This window comes from Dermacentor albipictus, chromosome 6 (genome assembly GCF_038994185.2).
Source record: "Dermacentor albipictus isolate Rhodes 1998 colony chromosome 6, USDA_Dalb.pri_finalv2, whole genome shotgun sequence".
In the NCBI taxonomy this organism is placed as follows: domain Eukaryota; kingdom Metazoa; phylum Arthropoda; class Arachnida; order Ixodida; family Ixodidae; genus Dermacentor; species Dermacentor albipictus.
In genome coordinates, this window is record NC_091826.1 from 14835954 (window position 1) to 14854053 (window position 18100).

Sequence of the window (18100 nt, forward strand, 5' to 3'; positions counted from 1 at the left end):
AACAGTGCCTGAGGAGCGGGCCCCTCTCGCCCTCTCTTCGGTTTCTCTCTCCTTCAGCATCGGAGGTGCGCGGGCGCTTTCGCCCGGACAGATGGACTTTCGGTGCTCTTGGCTGTCGGACGTGCGGACCCTCTTGGTCCCGCGCCTCTCTGAGCAAGGCGGCCCCCTTTTGTGTGGCGAACCTGCTCGGAAGAGCCAGCGTGGCGGAGCAGACTTCCCGGGGGCTTTCACCCGTAGTCTGCGGCTGCCACCCCAGTGCCGTATTCCTGTATTGTACTCGCATATTGTACATAGCAGGGAATAAACCCCCATTCGTTGGTGCCACGGCTGGAGTCGTCTCTACGCCTTGCCGGTGAGTCAGCGAACCCGCCGCGGCGCCCCTTTGCGTGCGCTGCGGAGTGGGGACGAGCTACGTGTCTCCTTAGACCTTAGCTAGCCGGGTCCGGGCACGTTAGCCCGAAGCCCCACATATCTGGCGCCCAACTAGGTTTCGGCATGGCGTCGGAGCAGGCCCCTTTGCGGCCCCCGTCGCAGCCTGACTCCTTGGTTGCGGACCTTCTGTCGTTTGAGGTAGCGGACAATGCTGTAAGCTTCAGGGATGCTCTTCGTGGCAACCCCATGCTATCAGATACCAAGTGCGACCCCCTAGGGACGCCCATTGGTCAGTCCGTTCGCCCAGCGGCACCGTACGGTCCAAGCAGCGTGAGCCCTTTAACTGCTCAGCTGCTTCGGCGTTCTGCCGAGCAGGAGCCATCCCGCTCCGCCGGCTACTGCGATCCGCTATCCGGCCTCAGTTGGCCTGGAGGGCAACCTTTTCGCAGCACCGTCGGCCGGCCTCCCATAGGCCCGCACGACATTTCTCCGCCGTTCGCCGGTCCCTTAGGGCCACGAGCGGGCGCATCCCGGCAGGCACCCTGTGAGCCTCGCCCGGAACAATTGCCGCTGCACAACGCAGCCGCGCAGTTGCTATCATCGCTGATGGAAATGGCGCAATCTCAGGCTAGCGTCAGGCCTCCCGTGGTGGACCCTAGTCCCCCTAGGCCTACCCTGCCGAGCAACTTCAAGGTACATATTCCGACGTACAGCGGTTACTCAGACCGCATGAGCGCTACGGAATACCTGGAGTCTCTATGCCAATACCAGAAAGCGATGAGGCTGGAAGACAGCGTGATTATAGGCACCATACTGCCTGTCTCGCTGACCGCCCAAGCTGCGCGGTGGTACCGCCTAGTCGGACAGCGCGCTCGTAGCATGGAGGAGTTTAGGACGCTGTTCAGCCATGAGTTCCTCCCTCCTGACTATGAGCGACGCATGCGGCGCGAGTTGGAGCTTCGAACCCAACACAGGGACGAATCTCTGCTCGAGTACGTGAGAGCCATGCAGGAGCTTTATCTCCTAGCAGAGCACTCGGCGTCGAACTCTGAGAAGGTGGAGCGGGTGATTCGGCAAGCCCATCCAACCTTCGCCGCTTACCTTCGAAACGGCTGGTTCCACGACCTGGACGATTTGGCCGCTGAAGCGAAGCGTATTCAGGGTGACATTTTGGCCGCGCGGGCCTACCGCCCGCCGCCGCCAACGTCGTTGTCCCTTGAACCCCGGTGCGCTTGGAACGGTGGCAACGTGCTTACGCCCGCCCCTTTCCGGCTAACCGATGCAACGGCAGCCCTCGGAGAAACGGAGCGAGGCGCGTGGGAGCTTTCTGACCGCGCTCTTGAACCGTACTCGTATGCCAGGCGGGCGCGCACAGTCGCCCAGCCCGGCCGAGCACGAAACTGGGACCGCCGAAGCGGCCCGGCGGTGGAAACTGATACCAATGCCCACGCGGCGCAACAGAAACCACCGCCGGCGCGCAGCGCGCCGCGAGCAGCTCCGCCTGCACGCAGCGTCGTCTGCTACAAGTGCAATGAGACGGGCCACATTGCCCGGGAGTGCACAAACCGCCGCGCTACCGAAGGGCACAATCGCCCGACGGGAAACGGCGTGCGCCGCCGGTGACTCTGCCTTCGCCGGCGGTGCCCGAAACAAGGGGTTCCTTAGCCCCGATGGCGTGTAGGGTCGGAATTGATGACCCGTCGCCAGCCCCCTTCCTTGCGCTCACGATCGCTGGTCGAACGTTTGCAGCGCTACTGGACAGCGGCGCCACAGCCTCGCTGTTCGGGGAGGAAGTTTTGGCTCACTTACGCCGGCACTCAGTCCGGCTGCGAGCCTGCAACACCGCCTTCCATCTCGCGAGTGGTGCGGCTACCTCGTGTGGCTCGGCGAGATTGGTTGTGCGCTGGGAGCAGCGTGTACGCCGTCACAGGTTCGTGTACCTCCCTGGTCTGTCCGTACCCGTGATAGTAGGCCGAGACTTTCTTGCCCGCACTGGGATCGTGATAGACATTGCGAACAAAGGATACAGGGAGGGCCCTGGTGCGCCCCTGAAACCTTTTGCGCATTTCCCTGTCGCTTCGGTGGCACCTAGAGCCCCAGGCGCGACACCACGGCAGGAGGAGGGGCGAGTCCCGTTGACCCCCCAGACTCCGGCTGTCACAAAACCCGCTGTACGCGGCCCCTCGTCGGCCAGCGAAGCGGGCAGAGCTCGTTGCGAGACTCATTCTCCCGAGCCGAGCGCAGCGCTAGCGGATCGGATTTCATGTAATCCTACGATCGCAAGCGCGCGCGGCGAAACGAACCGCTCGCTGCCGCCTTTGCCTGGCAGTTTGTCGGAACGTGAGAAGGCGCGCCTGTCATCGCTGCTGAACCAATTTCACGCGATGTTTACAGATCGGCCGGGACGCACCACTCTTGTGCGACACCGGATCGACACAGGCGACGCGCTACCGTGGAAATGCAATCCTAGGCCCGTGAGTGTGGCCAAAAGGAAAGCTATCGACCTCGCAATGGACGAAATGATCGAGACTGGCGTAATCCGCCGATCTAATAGTCCGTGGGGTTCTCCGGTAGTGCTGGTCCCGAAAAAAGACGGCTCCCCTCGTCTTTGCGTGGACTACCGCCGACTCAATGAAGTCACTCGGAAGGATGCTTACCCTATGCCGAGCATTGACTCAATCGTGGCGAGCCTAGGTGGTGCACATTATTTTACCACTCTAGATGCTAGCCGCGGTTACCTGCAAGTGCAGATGGAGCCAAGGGACGCGGAGAAAACCGCTTTCACCTCACATAGAGGCTTGTACGAGTTCACTCGCATGCCCTTTGGCTGCTCGGGCGCTGCAGCGACTTTCCAGAGATTGATGGACAGAGTTCTGGGAAGGGCAAAATGGCAATACGCCCTAGCCTACCTAGACGATATTGTCCTCTTCTCTCGCACCTTTGAGGAACACCTCCGCCACTTGGAGGACATCCTCGGAAGGCTGCACGCTGCCGGGATCACTCTGAACCCGAGGAAAGCTCAGATCGCAGAGACCCGTGTCTCACTGCTGGGCTTTACAATAAAGCGAGGCCGTGTTTTGCCGAGCGAGGACAAGGTCCGAGCTATCCTCGAGTACCCAACGCCGGTGAACATACAGGCCCTCAGACGCTTTTTGGGCATGGTGAATTACTACCGCCAATTTGTGCCCAACTGCGCCGCTCTACAGGCTCCCTTGACCTCGTTGTTGAGGAAGTCTACAAGCTGGAGCTGGGGTCCGGAGCAAGATGATGCCTTCAGGGCTCTCTCTAAAGCTCTGGTGGACACAGCCGAGCTGAAGCTGCCCGACCTGAACAGGGAGTTCGTAGTCCAAGCTGACGCGAGCGACCTGGGTATAGGTGCGGTGCTGCTCCAAGAACATGAGGACGTTCTTCGGCCAGTGGCCTTTGCCAGCCGGTCGTTGACGCCCGCAGAGCGTAACTATTCCGTGACCGAACGTGAGTGTCTAGCGATAGTGTTCGCTCTGCGTAAGTTCGATCACTACGTCGACGGAGTGCCTTTTGTGGTTGAAACGGATCACATGGCGCTCACCTGGCTGAAGCGCTTGCGCGAGCCCTCAGGCCGCATCGCGCGCTGGGCATTGACGTTACAGCGCTACAACTTTGTTGTTCGCTATCGGAAGGGGAGCACAAACGTGGTGGCCGACGCCTTGTCGCGCGCCCCCGTTTCAGACCCGGACACCTTTGACCGGCACCCCTCCGCGACAACGCTTCTGAACGAAGCCGGAGCCCTTGTCTCCAATGGCACAGAAGAAGCGAGTTCAGGCGGCTGTGCGGCCTATAAGCCGCCGTCGCCGGGCGAGAGTGCGTACCTGCTGGACCCTGTAACGTCCATGGGTATCACGTACAGCAGACGGGAGCTGCTGGAAGCTCAGCGGAAAGACCCATTTTGTCAGCAAATCGCTGACGAGCTCGAAAAAGAGCACAGCTCCGAGAGGGAGCGAGGCGGCAACGCCGATGGGCGCAAATTGACAGCTGGTATTGCTGATGGCGCCGGGTGCGACGCAGCTGGTATTGCTGCAGGCACGTTGGATTCGTATCTGCTGGATGCTGATGGAGTGCTCCTGCGCTATCTCTCATCTGAAGAGGCTCCTAATGAGTCATTTAAGGTGGTGATCCCCCGCAGTCTACGGAGGGCCACGTTGAGCTATTTCCATGACTCGCGGTTGGCCGGACACGCGAGTGGCCGTAAGACTTATTTTAAGTTGTGCCGCTCCGCAACCTGGCCAGGCATGAAGCGTGATGTACTTCATTACTCTCGCTCGTGCCGCGTGTGTCAAAGTGTGAAGCCCCGTGGGGGCAAACCCCCCGGCCTCATGCAGCCGATCGACAGCCAGCTACCCTGGCAAATCGCGGCCTGTGACGTTATGGGACCTTTCCCAAGAAGCCGGCAAGGTCACACATTCCTGCTGGCCGTCACAGATCATTTCACGAAGTGGGTGGAACTTTTTCCCCTTCGGAAGCTAACGGCACGCGTCATATGGGACAAGTTGCTCGAGGTATTCACCCGCTTTGGCTTTCCGGCGGAGTTGATCACTGACAACGCGTCCTATTTCACGGCCAAGGTGTTCGTCGATGTCTGTGCAGCCTTTGGCATAAAGCACCGCAAAACAACGACTTATCACCCTCAGGCCAATCCCACCGAGCGGATGAACCGAAATGTGAAGCCCTGTCTCGCGGCCTTTGCCCAGCAACACAGGGACTGGGACGCCTGTCTCCGCGAGATAGGTTTCTCTTTGCGCACATCGGTGAACCGTTCGACTGGGTACACGCCCGCTTTCCTCAACTTCGGGAGAGAGCTGCCAAACCCTATGGATCGCGTTCTGCGAACCGGCAGCGGGGCGAGCGCCGTTGCGTCGGGTCTCTCCGACTACGCGGTGCAAGTGCGCGCTAGGATGAGCGAGGCCCTTTCGCATGCCCGCACCAACCTGGCGAAAGCACGCGCTGGACAAAAAGCCCAATACGACCGGTCGCATAGAGAGGTACATTATCAAGTAGGTGACCTCGTCCTCAGGCGCAATCATGTGCTGAGTGACGCAACAAAGGGCATCTCAGCCTCTCTGTCGGCCAAGTGGTCGGGCCCATACCGAGTGGAGACCAAAATGTCCCCTCTTGTGTATAAGCTGGTGGACTCAAACGGTAGACCATCCGGCGGTCCAGTGAACGTTTCTGACCTCAAACCTTTCGTTGCCAGAAGCAGCAAATGGGAAGAGGAAGAGACACAGCAAGCGCAACCGAGCAAGACGGCGGATCTCAATCCGCGCACTCGCCGGTATAACTTGCGAAAACGATCTTAGTCGCCGCTTCTCGCTGGTAGGCAGAGGGACCTTATTCCCCGCCGAGCTGGCAAGCGGAGAGGTGTGACTATAGCGTGAATGCACGCGTTAAAGCGGAAAAAAGGCACTCATTAGCCGAATAAGACGCTTTTTCGTAGTGCGCAGCTTCTGCTGAGGGCCGTGGTGAACCAAAGTGATCCGCGAGCCCGCCGGCGTGAGCTGTGAAAGCCGACCTAGCCGTTGCCTTACTGCTCGCGCCCGGTGGACTTTATCCTCCAGTGGCGCTCGAGTGCCATGAAAGGCACGGTTAGCGTTTCAGCGCTGGCCGGAGGGATGCATGAGGCTACCATAAGCCCAATATGCCCCTTTCCGTGGGCCTCCTCCTTCTTTCTGGCAGCCGCCTGCAAAGGTGAATGCGCCAGAACGATGCGTGATTGGCAAGCTGACGGATGCAGTGTGAGCTTCGCGATCTGTGTGTGAACATTGTGAGCGGAGGGTGAGATTTGCTTGTAGTGTTATTATAATCGGAGTGCGGATTAGTTGTGTGAAGTGTTGTGAAGTGTCAGTGTGGTGCCAGACGGACGCCAACAATGAAGCCGTCGCAACACGACGACCGACTCGACGACCAACTCGTCGCAACACGACGACCGACTCGCCCAGGTCTCACGGGAGCCGTCGCCGCCGCCGCGGGCGCCTCCAGTCGCAAGCCGTTCGAGAGGCCACTGCGGTCGCACTCGCTCCTGAGACCACAGCACGACCCGTGGTGCGAGCTGGCGCTGTTCCCACCTCCGCATCCTCCCAGGTGCGGTCCTTGCCGGGATCTCCACAGCCAGCTGCCCGTTTGCCTCCACGCCGCCATGTCGCTACCTGGGCCTTCCAATCCGGTTCCGAAGCACCACTTTGCTTCGTGTCGACGAAACGGTGGAAGGAGCAAAGAAAGGTGGAGAATCACATGAGCGGGCGAGAGATACCACGCATTTTCCGCGGCCGCACGCTATCAGCCATGGTCGAGGCCACGGGTGGAGCCGTCATGGCCTCTGACCCTTCGGCAGTGTACTGCGGCGTGTGCGGTGTGCTGCGGCTGTGTGCTGCCCATGACTCCAGCGCGGTGCACAAGCTTCACGTGAAGGGGACGGAGCCAGCTGCCGAGGAGCCCGGGACGAATCCAGCCCCACAGGTGCCCCAGAACACGGACCCGGACGTCAACCCGGCCCTGCTGCGTTCCGTTGTCGGCGCTCTCGCTTCGGACCCCGTGTTCGCGGCGACCATCGCGGCAGCTGTGCAGCAGGCGACGGCGCTGGCGCCCCTCCACAACTCCGTCCTTTCTCCGGAAGCCGGCACCGACTCTGCGAGCGAGACTCTCGACTTCGATATTTTCGCTTGAGAAAATAAAACAGGTCAGACGTCAGCTTTGCCATTGATTCCGGTCGGCTCCCTCATGGGCCGGCCCGAGTCTTCAGGAGGGGGGGGATGTGGGGACCCCTTTTGGGACCCCTGTCTCCCGTTCACGCGCGACTTGGGCCATTCGGCCGCGCGATCGCTGGGGACACGCAGTTCCAAGCCTTATTTTGGATAGCGTTCATTCCCCGCGGCCGCGGGCGCCGGCGCGACGCGGAGCCTGCTGCTTGCGCGCGCGGCTCACGTTACGCCGTGCGCCGCGCGTAAGAACAGTGCCTGAGGAGCGGGCCCCTCTCGCCCTCTCTTCGGTTTCTCTCTCCTTCAGCATCGGAGGTGCGCGGGCGCTTTCGCCCGGACAGATGGACTTTCGGTGCTCTTGGCTGTCGGACGTGCGGACCCTCTTGGTCCCGCGCCCCTCTGAGCAAGGCGGCCCCCTTTTGTGTGGCGAACCTGCTCGGAAGAGCCAGCGTGGCGGAGCAGACTTCCCGGGGGCTTTCACCCGTAGTCTGCGGCTGCCACCCCAGTGCCGTATTCCTGTATTGTACTCGCATATTGTACATAGCAGGGAATAAACCCCCATTCGTTGGTGCCACGGCTGGAGTCGTCTCTACGCCTTGCCGGTGAGTCAGCGAACCCGCCGCGGCGCCCCTTTGCGTGCGCTGCGGAGTGGGGACGAGCTACGTGTCTCCTTAGACCTTAGCTAGCCGGGTCCGGGCACGTTAGCCCGAAGCCCCACACTGCTTAACCGAGCCTGATGAAATTTTCTTGTAGTTAATAAAAATTCATGTACTGTCGACGGTAGAAATGCAGGTCTTTTCTTTAGGCCTTCGCTCTTTGTTTGCTAAAATTACTGAAAGTTAAAAAATAAATAAAATAAAAATGGAAGTTCCCAATTTAGAGTTTCTTGACGCCGTAAGAAAACAGATGTAGCAACAGTGCGAGTGGCATGAGCTATGAGGTCTAAAAAGGAAACAATTGGCGCATTTTAAACCTTGCCTGCATATGCCACTAATTTATAATTAGGTCCTTTGCAAAACCCACATGTTCAGTGTAACGATTCTTTTGAAGCTACAAACTAACGTGTTTGTCTACTTTAGACTCGGTAACAACGGGCTGTGCTGGTTAGAGAACAGCAACACCTATTTTAGTTGAGGAATTGCGATGAATTGCAATGATTTACTGTTTGTTTAGTAATGCTCGTGAATTTCTGGAAAAAAAAGGTTGTGGAAACTTAACTTCTGCGTCATGCACTGCGTTGAGCGTGCGTTCTTTGTTCTAAATGCAACCGAGACAGAAACTCACACGTCGACGGAGGCTTAAAGTGTTTACCAGTTTTCCAAACTCAGGTTGGAGCCGACATTTAGAAAAGCGGAACACTCTCCATGCCGAAAACTGGCTCCAGCGCCATTCTTTGTTTGGCCTCACACAGTGGCGTAGCTAGGTCGTCTGGAACCCGGGGCCCATAAATCTTCTGTCACCCCCCTCCCCGGGTGTAGCCGGCAGAAAGAGGGGTGTCTTCAGATGTATGTGACACCCCCCCCCCCTCACTGGCCCCTTGCACCCGGGGCCCACGGCCCCCCGGCCCCCGCCTGTTGCTACGCCACTGGCCTCACCTGTGAATCGCTTCTAAATACGAAGAAACCTAAAAAAAAACAACTTATTTCAAACCCCTTCGGCGGTGTCTCAAGTAGAGAAGGCACGTGTTGGAATATGTGACTCGCCCAGACATGAAGTTTAGTTTCAGAACAATTACATGTCCTTGCACGCAACCAGATCCTGACATCCACGCCGACGACGGAACGTACAGCGGGTACTTCGTCCAGTTCACGGGCAAAGGGCGCTACGCGGTGACAGCGCACGTGTCGAGCCAGAAGAGGACGCGGCTGGCCGACCCACGAAGTGGCTCTGGCAGCTTCTTCAGCACCGCATTGTTTTCTGCGGCAACGGGTGAGTCACTCTTTCTCTTGCCGGAAGGGTGGCCGCTTGGTCACCGGCATTACAAATTTTTAATCGCGACATGCTAAGGAGGATGCTTGATGGTAGTGTTTGCTATCGCCAAGAATTTACAGAGTGTTGCAACTACTTTTAGCCAATGTTTATAAATACGCCGAAGCACTCTAGGAAGAGGCGGACAAACTGATATTGTTGGCTATTATATGGAGCAAATCATGCCGTTTCTTGGATTCTTAATTGTATAAACAGTAAAGAGTTACAACCAACTTAGCAAGTGATAAATTTAGGGCCAATCATTTAATGAGAAAGTTGCAGAGCGTTCTGGGAAACATCTCATACAGCGGCTTCAAACTCCCTACTTGTCGACAACAATTTTTTCTCCGTTCCAAGGAAACCCTACAAAATTTTTAAAAAAAGGAAGCACGTGGCATGCCCATTGGCGGGTCGCGATTGCAGCGCTCCCAAACATGCCGCGTCTGAGTGAACAGCGCATGTAGCCTGGTGGGCCACCTGGTTTACTCATCGCTATTACGAACCGCCACGAGGGAAATACGTCACTAACGTAAACTATGCAGCCAACGTCCGGATTGCTACGTTGTCACATTTTAGTCAGCAGCATACCCTGTTATCTTTATTGTGATTTGCTTTGTATATATTGTACTTAGTGCAATTACATCTTTACTGTAGCCATGACCTCTACCGGGAACTGACCATATTTTCAGGTTCACTTGTTTATTACCTCTGCAATCGCTCATCGCCTTCTTTCTTGCCTTCTCCCTCACAATGTTTAGAGGTCGAAATAAACACTTCCACGTTCTATTTCTTCTTCTTCTTATTATTATTATTAATATTATTATCGTTATTATCAGTAAACACTAAATGCACAGCGCGGGAGTTGAACATCATGTTGTTGTCTAGCTTCAAGCCTGGGCATTTCATGTTGTGTTTCGTCATCTTACTGCAGCCGCCGGACATTACCGGCAATAAGAACGAGTAGATGCCGGCTCCCCATTTCAGCACGCTAGTTCTAATTTAGCAAAGTGCGTCGTGCTCTTATTCTTTTGACGTTGGTTTACAGGAAATAAAACTTTGGATCTACAAGTTATTACGAAGAATAAGAACGAAATCGAAATGCATCAAACAGTGGCGTAGCCAGAAATTTTGTTCGGGGGGGGCTACGCCACTGGCCCCATATATATATATATATATATATATATATATATATATATATATATATATATATATATATATATATATATATATATATATATATATGGGACCAGTGGCGTAGCCAGAAATTTTGTTCGAGGAAGCTTCAGCTCGGGTCCTCCTATTTAAATACATGTAGAAAGGGAATTCGTTATACCCTGCAACCACTTCACCAAATTTGAGGAGGTTTGTTCCATTTAAAAGAAAAAGTTGAATTCGAGTGACTACTGGTTTCGAATTTTTCATTTAGATGGTCAATTATTTATTAAAGATTGGCCAAATCGAAAATTTCCAGAAAACGATACTATCAAGTTTAAAACTCCGTGACTCAACAATGAAAAACGATATCACAATTCTTTGAATTGCATCTAATAGTACATCTACAGCGGACAAAATGGATATGTTACACATGAATCTAAAAAAAATGTAGTATTGTGGAAATACGGCTTGTGCAGAACCCTTGTACACAACACAACCAATTCACGTAAGATACAAATTGACATAGCAAACTTGTACGCTTTGACTGTTATAATAGATGCCGTTTACACAACCACAATGTCTGTTCTTCATGCATAGCTATTAGTTTGTAAACGTCGTGCTACTATTTTTTCAAACTTTCGAATTTTTCAAAATATTTTAAACAAAATTCACGCCCTAAATCGAAGTTGTGTTTCCAACAGAACTAGGATTTAACTTTCTCTCTCAAATGCAACGAATTTCAATAATAGCGATTAGCAGGATTATCTAAGAAAAGCGTTTCTGCGTTTTACAAGTATTTGAATAGGCCGCGTTGGATTGGGCCCGAGCTAAAGCTTCCTCTTAAACAATTTGTCAAGGGAACAAATCCATGAATAATAACTGCATTGTCATTGCCAAAGACGCTGCAAACGAATTCTTGAACGCTACGCACAGTCAAAACAATAAAATATGTATTTTTTCATAAAAGAATGTACTCGTATGTGCCAAAAATTTTGCCCAAAATAACTGATATCAATGCTTCCATATTTTTGTCTATTTAAGTAAAGAAAATATCACACGAACTTTAGAACTATATCAGTTCGAAACCAGGAAAGCAGTGCATGCCACTGATATGAAAAATTAAAAGGCAATGAACTGAACAAGTTGAGGACAAATATGTTAATGAAACTTCGACATTCAAGAACCATGCTTACATTCTTGTATATATGCAATGGCCAGTGAAAAATCTCAATGACGCTGTAATTTGTTTTAATGTATTACGCAGAAGCAGCTGTCACTGGTCGTGTATCGTGAGTAATTGCACCGAAATCATAGTCGCAACAGAGGGCATGCATAAAAAGCAGGAATTCTGCAAGATATACGAGGGCAAGTCAAATGAACGTGATCCAACAACGGGGTACTTTATTTAAAAGTAGTCTTCATGAGAATTTAGACATTTGTCCCACTGACTAACGAGCCGCGTGATTCCCATCTTATAAAACTCCTTGGGTTGGTGTTTCAAAAAGTCTGTATCTGGTTCCCTTGAGCTGTTTTTTCGGTTGCCCCAAAATGTAGAAGTCGCAAGGTGACAGGTCTGAGCTGTATGGCGGATGCTGCAGCGTTTCCCACTTGAACTTTGCCAGTTTTGTATTGACCACATAAGCGACGTGGGGACAGGCATTGTTGTGGAACAAGATGACCCCATTCGTCAATTTTCCACGTTGTTCGTTCTTGATTGCGACACACTGCCGTTCTGGCGTTTCACAATATCGGAAACAATTGATAGCCTCTCAGGATGTAGCAAATTCTATCAGTAATGGACCCTGCTGACCGAAAGAAAAGTACACCTTTCCAGCGGAAATGATGGCCTTTGCGTTCTCTGGGCGTGGTAAATTCGAATGTTTCCACTGTAAGCATTGCCGTCGTGTTTCAGGCTCGTAGTAGTGGCACCAAGGTTCGTCCCCGATCACAATAGCAAACAAGAAGTCGTCATCCTCATTGTGATACCCGATCAGATGAGTCAAGGCAGCGCGAAACTTCTCCGTCTTCTCGCGATGGATCAAAATCTTGGGGATCCATTGCGCACCAAAGAGCCGATAACCGAGAAGCTCATGAATTATGGCGTGAACCGAACCATGACTGATGTTCAGACGGTCTGCCAGTTCATCGATGCTTATCGTCCGTTCTTGTTTCATCAGCTCATGAACCTTTGAAATTGTGTGGGGGCTGAATGCACGACGGTTTTGGCCCGGTCTTGGAATGTGTTTACAACGTCCTTTAAGCCGTTTGCTCCAACGTTTCACAGTGGTCAATGAAATGCAGTGTTCAACGTAAACGGCAGCCATACGGCGATTAATTTCTGTTTTGGAAACACCTTTAGCTGTCAAAAACTTCGCGACACCGAGCTGTTCAACTTTTGAAGTGTCCATTATGTGACGCAACCATATTCAACCCAGTTTATGAGAGCATTAAAGAACATTTATCTTCACACCTGCGTGTCACTTTTCTAAATGAGACATGTCGTTCTCCTACGCGCATGCCTCGCAGATAATGAACCGAACCGTTATTGCGCGGTTAGGGTAGGCGCACTTTCATTTGACTCGCCCTCATACATTAGAAATGCAAAGATACAATGGGATATACAAATGCGAAAATTGAAGAGTACAAAATTTAATACAAAATTGAATTGAATTGAATTGAATTGAATACAAAAAAAAATGAAGAGGCTCAATGTGTCCTCGGCGAGAAAAAGTCAAAGTAGAAAAAATAAGTAAGAACGTAGTTACTTTGGCTGGCTTTAGTGTCTTGACATGGATGTTCTGGCGTAGGTTAAAAAAGTGTTGATATTTTTTTATGTGACATGACGGCACAAATGAACCACCCCAACACATCATCTCATTGGACCTCGCTGCGTGCTTTGTCAACTCGTCTGCTAGTGTGTTGATTTGGCTTGTCTCGTTGTATGTTCCGATGTAAGACTTTAGAAAAGTCAATGGACCTTTGGCGTCAGATGTTTATAACAACATTAAACCCACAAAGTTCCGCAATTGAAAATTTAAAGCACAACTTCGGAAATGTCAATGCACGTTTCACATCAAGAGCTTATGAGATTTATACCCATAAAGTTTCGCAATTGATATCCATTTGCTCCATAGATTCCGTGGCCTCAGTGAGATGCCGCGGCGAGCCCGCCCACCATCAAAGCGCCCTTGAAACTTTGTACTCGGATGAAACTGCTTCGCGTTATGTGACTGCCGGTGTATGGGCCTTTCCACGAAATCCAGCCCGAGTTCGCAATCTTCGCGGTTAAATGTCTTTTCAAGCGTCAAAAAGACACTCTAGGCAAAATTCAGAGTGATTTCCAGCGCCGGGGGTCGCTTCGATCGGCGGTGCATGGACAGCACGAAAAAATTTCGGGGGGGGCTGAAGCCCCATAAGCCCCCCCCCTGGCTACGCCCCTGGCATCAAACGGCCAGGTGATGACTGGTGGAACATATATGTTATCATAAGGGCATACGCTAAGTGGTTGTAATGCGCCAGTGTGGAGTAGAAAGAAAGCACCAATAGCTGAACTCCTATTAGAGACCAAGAGGAAGATGACTAGTTGGACAGGTTAAGTGGGGCATAGACAAGAGATCAGGCTTATTTATCAGACTAATAGTATGGCTGCAAAAGAGAGGAGGGGGTTCGATTGCGCAAAGTGATTGCATGGAGGGATTAGAAAGGAAATATACGCCCGTACAAGGTATAGGGTCCGTGCTGACGCGGAGAAGGATAGGAGGAGGTCGCAGTGAGATTCTTTCATTATGCAGTGATTTTAAATAATCTAGTCATGATGACCGTAACAATGGGTCTAGCACCACTTTTGAAATATTGACCGTGAAAATCAGATCACTTCCACACGTTATTGTCCGCGCGACCCACAGAAGGGCCAGTGAGGAGCATTTGAGCTTGAGTGTTTCACAGTGACGTGGAAAGACGTTTTCCGTACCATATGTTTCTTTTTCTTCCTTTCTGTGAATCGCACATGTTCATTCTGAAGTCAAGATCCTTTCACCAGTCCTCAGCGCCGCGCACTATTATTGCAAGCCTGCAATAAATCCAAGGCGAATTTCACAGATATGTTTTTCTGTTGATCGGCCTTAATGCTGCGGATTTATGTGGTGCGCTCAGCTTCGGCGCATTTGCTCTGTGCTGGTGTGGTGAACCTCAGAGCTGATCGATATTTCTCTCTGTTCTTTTTTCTCTCCCATTTCGCGACTGCACCTCGCACGCCAGAAACTGTCAAGGGAACGGGCGTTATCGAACCGGCGTCCGAGTACCCAATCGACGACTTCGACTTCGTCAATTCGACGGCCCCAGCCACGAGCGGCGCAGGCGAGGAGGCGGTGGAGCCATTCCAGAGGGTGGCATCCGGAGGGTCTTTCCAGGTGACGGTGGACATTGTGGAGAAGCAGGTACCTCCAGGAGACATCCGGGACCTTTTGGTAACGGGTGTACGCCCAGGCGCGAACGACTCGCTGCTTGTGGAACTCACGTGGACATGGCCCGGAGCTCATCTGGCATACGGGAACGGTGAGCGCTAGCTTCAGACATGCCTAGATTGCATAGCAGAGTCTCTGTCAAAAGTTAGGAATCCACTTCCTTAGTCACAAGATCTGTCACTAATTCCTACAGAAGGTTCCTTGATTAAATAATTCGCGCTCCCAATCTCGTAAAAGACATCTAGCAGTGTTCTGTTCAGTCGCTGTAGCTTCGGAGCGACAAACATCCTACAGGGCTTAGTACCTGACGTAGCAATAGGCATGATCACATGCTCAGTAGCTTGTTGCGATGGAGTTCCGATATTTTAAAAACGGGAGAAGAGCCGTCACTTTGAATATATTGAGGTTTCTAGCACATACATTTCTGAAGGTGTACCCGTGCGTGGTGCAACGACGGCTTAGTCACGTACCAAATGACTTCGAAACTTTTGACAAAGACTCCATGCTACGCACCTTAGCCAGTAGTCAGATAATTTTTGATACCTCGTACGTTTTTGCAGCTTGCGCAGATATTTCAATCGTAACTTCTACAGCACTTCAAGTTCAACGTGTAAAGCATGGTTAACGGTATAAGTTGCAGCCATTAGATTACACAAAAATAAAATGAGTTCTCAATACTCTGTTTATGGAAGGCGCGCGGGAAAGCAATATTCGTAACTAGTACCAAGTCTTCTGTCTAGATAGTTATTGGTCAAGAGTAATAGCAGATCAAAACTTGCGTTCCACTGCATTTATTTGCGAAATGCTTCTGTGCGATACATCGGGTACGTATATGAAGAAGGCTTACGCGAATGCACGCCAGCAGAACTGCCGGAATGGTGTTAGGACAACGGGAGCAGAAATGATTTACTAATTGTATTGGAAATTGCCCCATGGCCTCAGTCAAAAAATATAATTTTTAAGACGGAGACATGCAAATAACCGCAAAAGTATGTAAGGAGACCTGGTGAGAACAGTCGCTCTTGGTATGGAAAGTGTAAAAGGAGTCCAACGTCGACAATAGTGTATCGCGTTGTGTTATTGTGACGAACCTTCTGACTACAAAGCCGAGATTGCAGAAATAATATTGATCAGGATGTAGCTTCACTGATTACAAGTGCTAACGTGTCTCATTGGTTTTCGTCCTCTCAACAAAGGTTTTGCCGTAAGAAGCACTGTACTTACTGGAGGACGTTTTTACAATATGCTATTTTATTGGTTGCAGCCTCAGGCGTGGAGATTCGAGCCAGCCGGGAGTATGCCAAGCTAAGCTCAGGATTCGAGAAGCAAACAGAAATCACGGCAGACGACGTTGTACAAGGAAATCTCGACCCGCGACGCCCTGGTGACAAACACGTCGTCACCGTGTCGCTTTCCCGCGTCCTGTCTTCGCGTCGCCAAGACGGTGCCCTAGACAGGAGCTGCTACCTAGCGGCTCGCGTCCTAAATTCTCATGGTCTCCGCTCCAAAACGTCGAACGTCGTTGCTGTGTCCTACACTCCGCCGCCTGTGACGACCACGATCGCTACTACCACTACACAAGCGACCACTACAGAGGCTGTTACTACGCAAAGTAGCACGACCCCAGAAGCTACGACCACGGATGTCCCCACTACTGTTTCATCGTCTACAGACGTGGCGAGTAGCCAGTCGTCACGCTTCGTCGTGCCATACTGGGTATGGATTCTGATCGGCTGCGTTGCAGCAGCAATCGTGGTCGCCACCTTGCTAGCAATGTTGGTCAAGATGAATCCATCGAAGCGCGGGATGTACCGCATTTTCTACAGGCATTCCAGGCAAAGCCAGCAAGCTTCAGCGTAGTCCTTGCTGCTCCGCCTAGTTGAGAGGGAACTGTGATGATGTGTGCCACAACGTGCTGCTGGGCCGTTGATTCGTACTTAGTACGGTGCAATAGGTAGCGACACAAGGTGTGGACCAGGACAGGAAAAACACGCTTCTCTGTTCTGTTGTTACTTCCCATTGTTTCGCGTCATACTACACCCTAATAGGCAATGTCACTCTCACTGCATGTGTAAAATTAATGATCTCGCTTTTGTTGATTTAAGGGTGGCTCATCGTCTTTGCCGAGGAGTAATTTTTTTAACTTTAAATTACTCTATGTTTCTTGATCCATTGACCTGATCCTCGCAGTACAGCACTTAGGCAAATAATTTTCTTTATATCTCGTGAGGATATCGATAATACGAAAAACCATTTTTGAATGTTCTGTATATGCTTCCCTGATATTTCGATCATGGCGCACGGTTCCCTTTTTCATCTAACTTCCACTTCGGCACTTATGGTGGCCTTTCGCAGTTTAATGATCGCACGGGTATAGCATATTTTTTTATGTACTAATAAAATTTAAATGCTATTTCTCTTTCTTTTTCATACCTGTTCTGATACTGCATTTTTATTTAAAGTGGGTTTGTCCATATTGGTTAAAAGCATTATATCTTTCTGTTGAATAGACTATGTTGCGCGCTTTTCACTGTATAATAAATTGCACCACACTGTCCCTCCCTCTCCCTTTGCCTCCCTTGTGTACTTGGCGCCTATCTCGAGAGCTGTAGCATACAGCCAAAATTTACTGACGGGACAAAGAAGAGGGAGCCTGTCCCATGAATTTTTTTATCTGATTAAGCAGGTATGTTTATATATTTTTCCAGTGCCTTAAATATTTCAGTTGCTGCAGCGATGTGACGTGTTGAATGCTTTTGTCGTGTCTGTTAATTTTGGCTGTACGCGACAGAAGCCATGAACCTCTAACAAAGCCGTTGCTGATGTGCGTCTCTTGGGGCTTCTAATGTACAAACAAACAAACAAACAAACAAACAAACAAACAAACAAACAAACAAACAAAGAAAAGTGTAAGCGGGGATGTAGGCTTTCAGATTTTCCTGCTGTTGGCCCATCGCTAGGTGTTGCAGATGGCCGCAATGAGAACAGTCTGGAATTGCACACACAGCTGCGATATTTGGCCCAACGAGAAGAACACAGCAACGGCGTTCACAGCACGACGACTGGCAACTCTCCCACACGGAGTAAAATCTTAGGGTGTAGAAAGATCGATGCTTCTGACAACTTTCTTGCTGACGTAACGTAAATATAAATATTTATTTGTATAAAAATGTCGCCAGGAGCACCAGAGAGGAAGCTGTGTTAATCACGAGCTCCTGGTGGAAACATGGGGAAATTGTCACTGACCGCGATATAACTGGCACAGTCACACATATCGAAATAGAAGAAAAAATAGAAATACGAAAGAAATATACACATAAACGACAGCTCGCGCGTCAACAAAAACTTATATTTAGAAATCATAAATGTAACTCCTAGCACTTTTAAAATAATGGCGTGAAATCAATGATACTT

At 51.2% G+C, this 18100-nt stretch overlaps 1 protein-coding gene across 1 annotated transcript in view; it reads left to right on the forward strand.

Annotated features, from left to right (window-relative positions):
* Positions 1-17239, forward strand: part of LOC139060801 (calcium-activated chloride channel regulator 1-like) — a 32815-nt gene extending 15576 nt beyond the window's left edge. Inside the window, exons 9-11 of the mRNA XM_070539961.1 lie at positions 8856-9029; positions 14481-14777; positions 15951-17239. Of these exons, the coding sequence (XP_070396062.1) occupies positions 8856-9029; positions 14481-14777; positions 15951-16546 (1067 nt within the window). The 3' untranslated portion in view covers positions 16547-17239. The remainder of the gene's footprint in view (positions 1-8855; positions 9030-14480; positions 14778-15950) is intronic.
* The last annotated feature ends 861 nt before the right edge of the window (positions 17240-18100 follow it).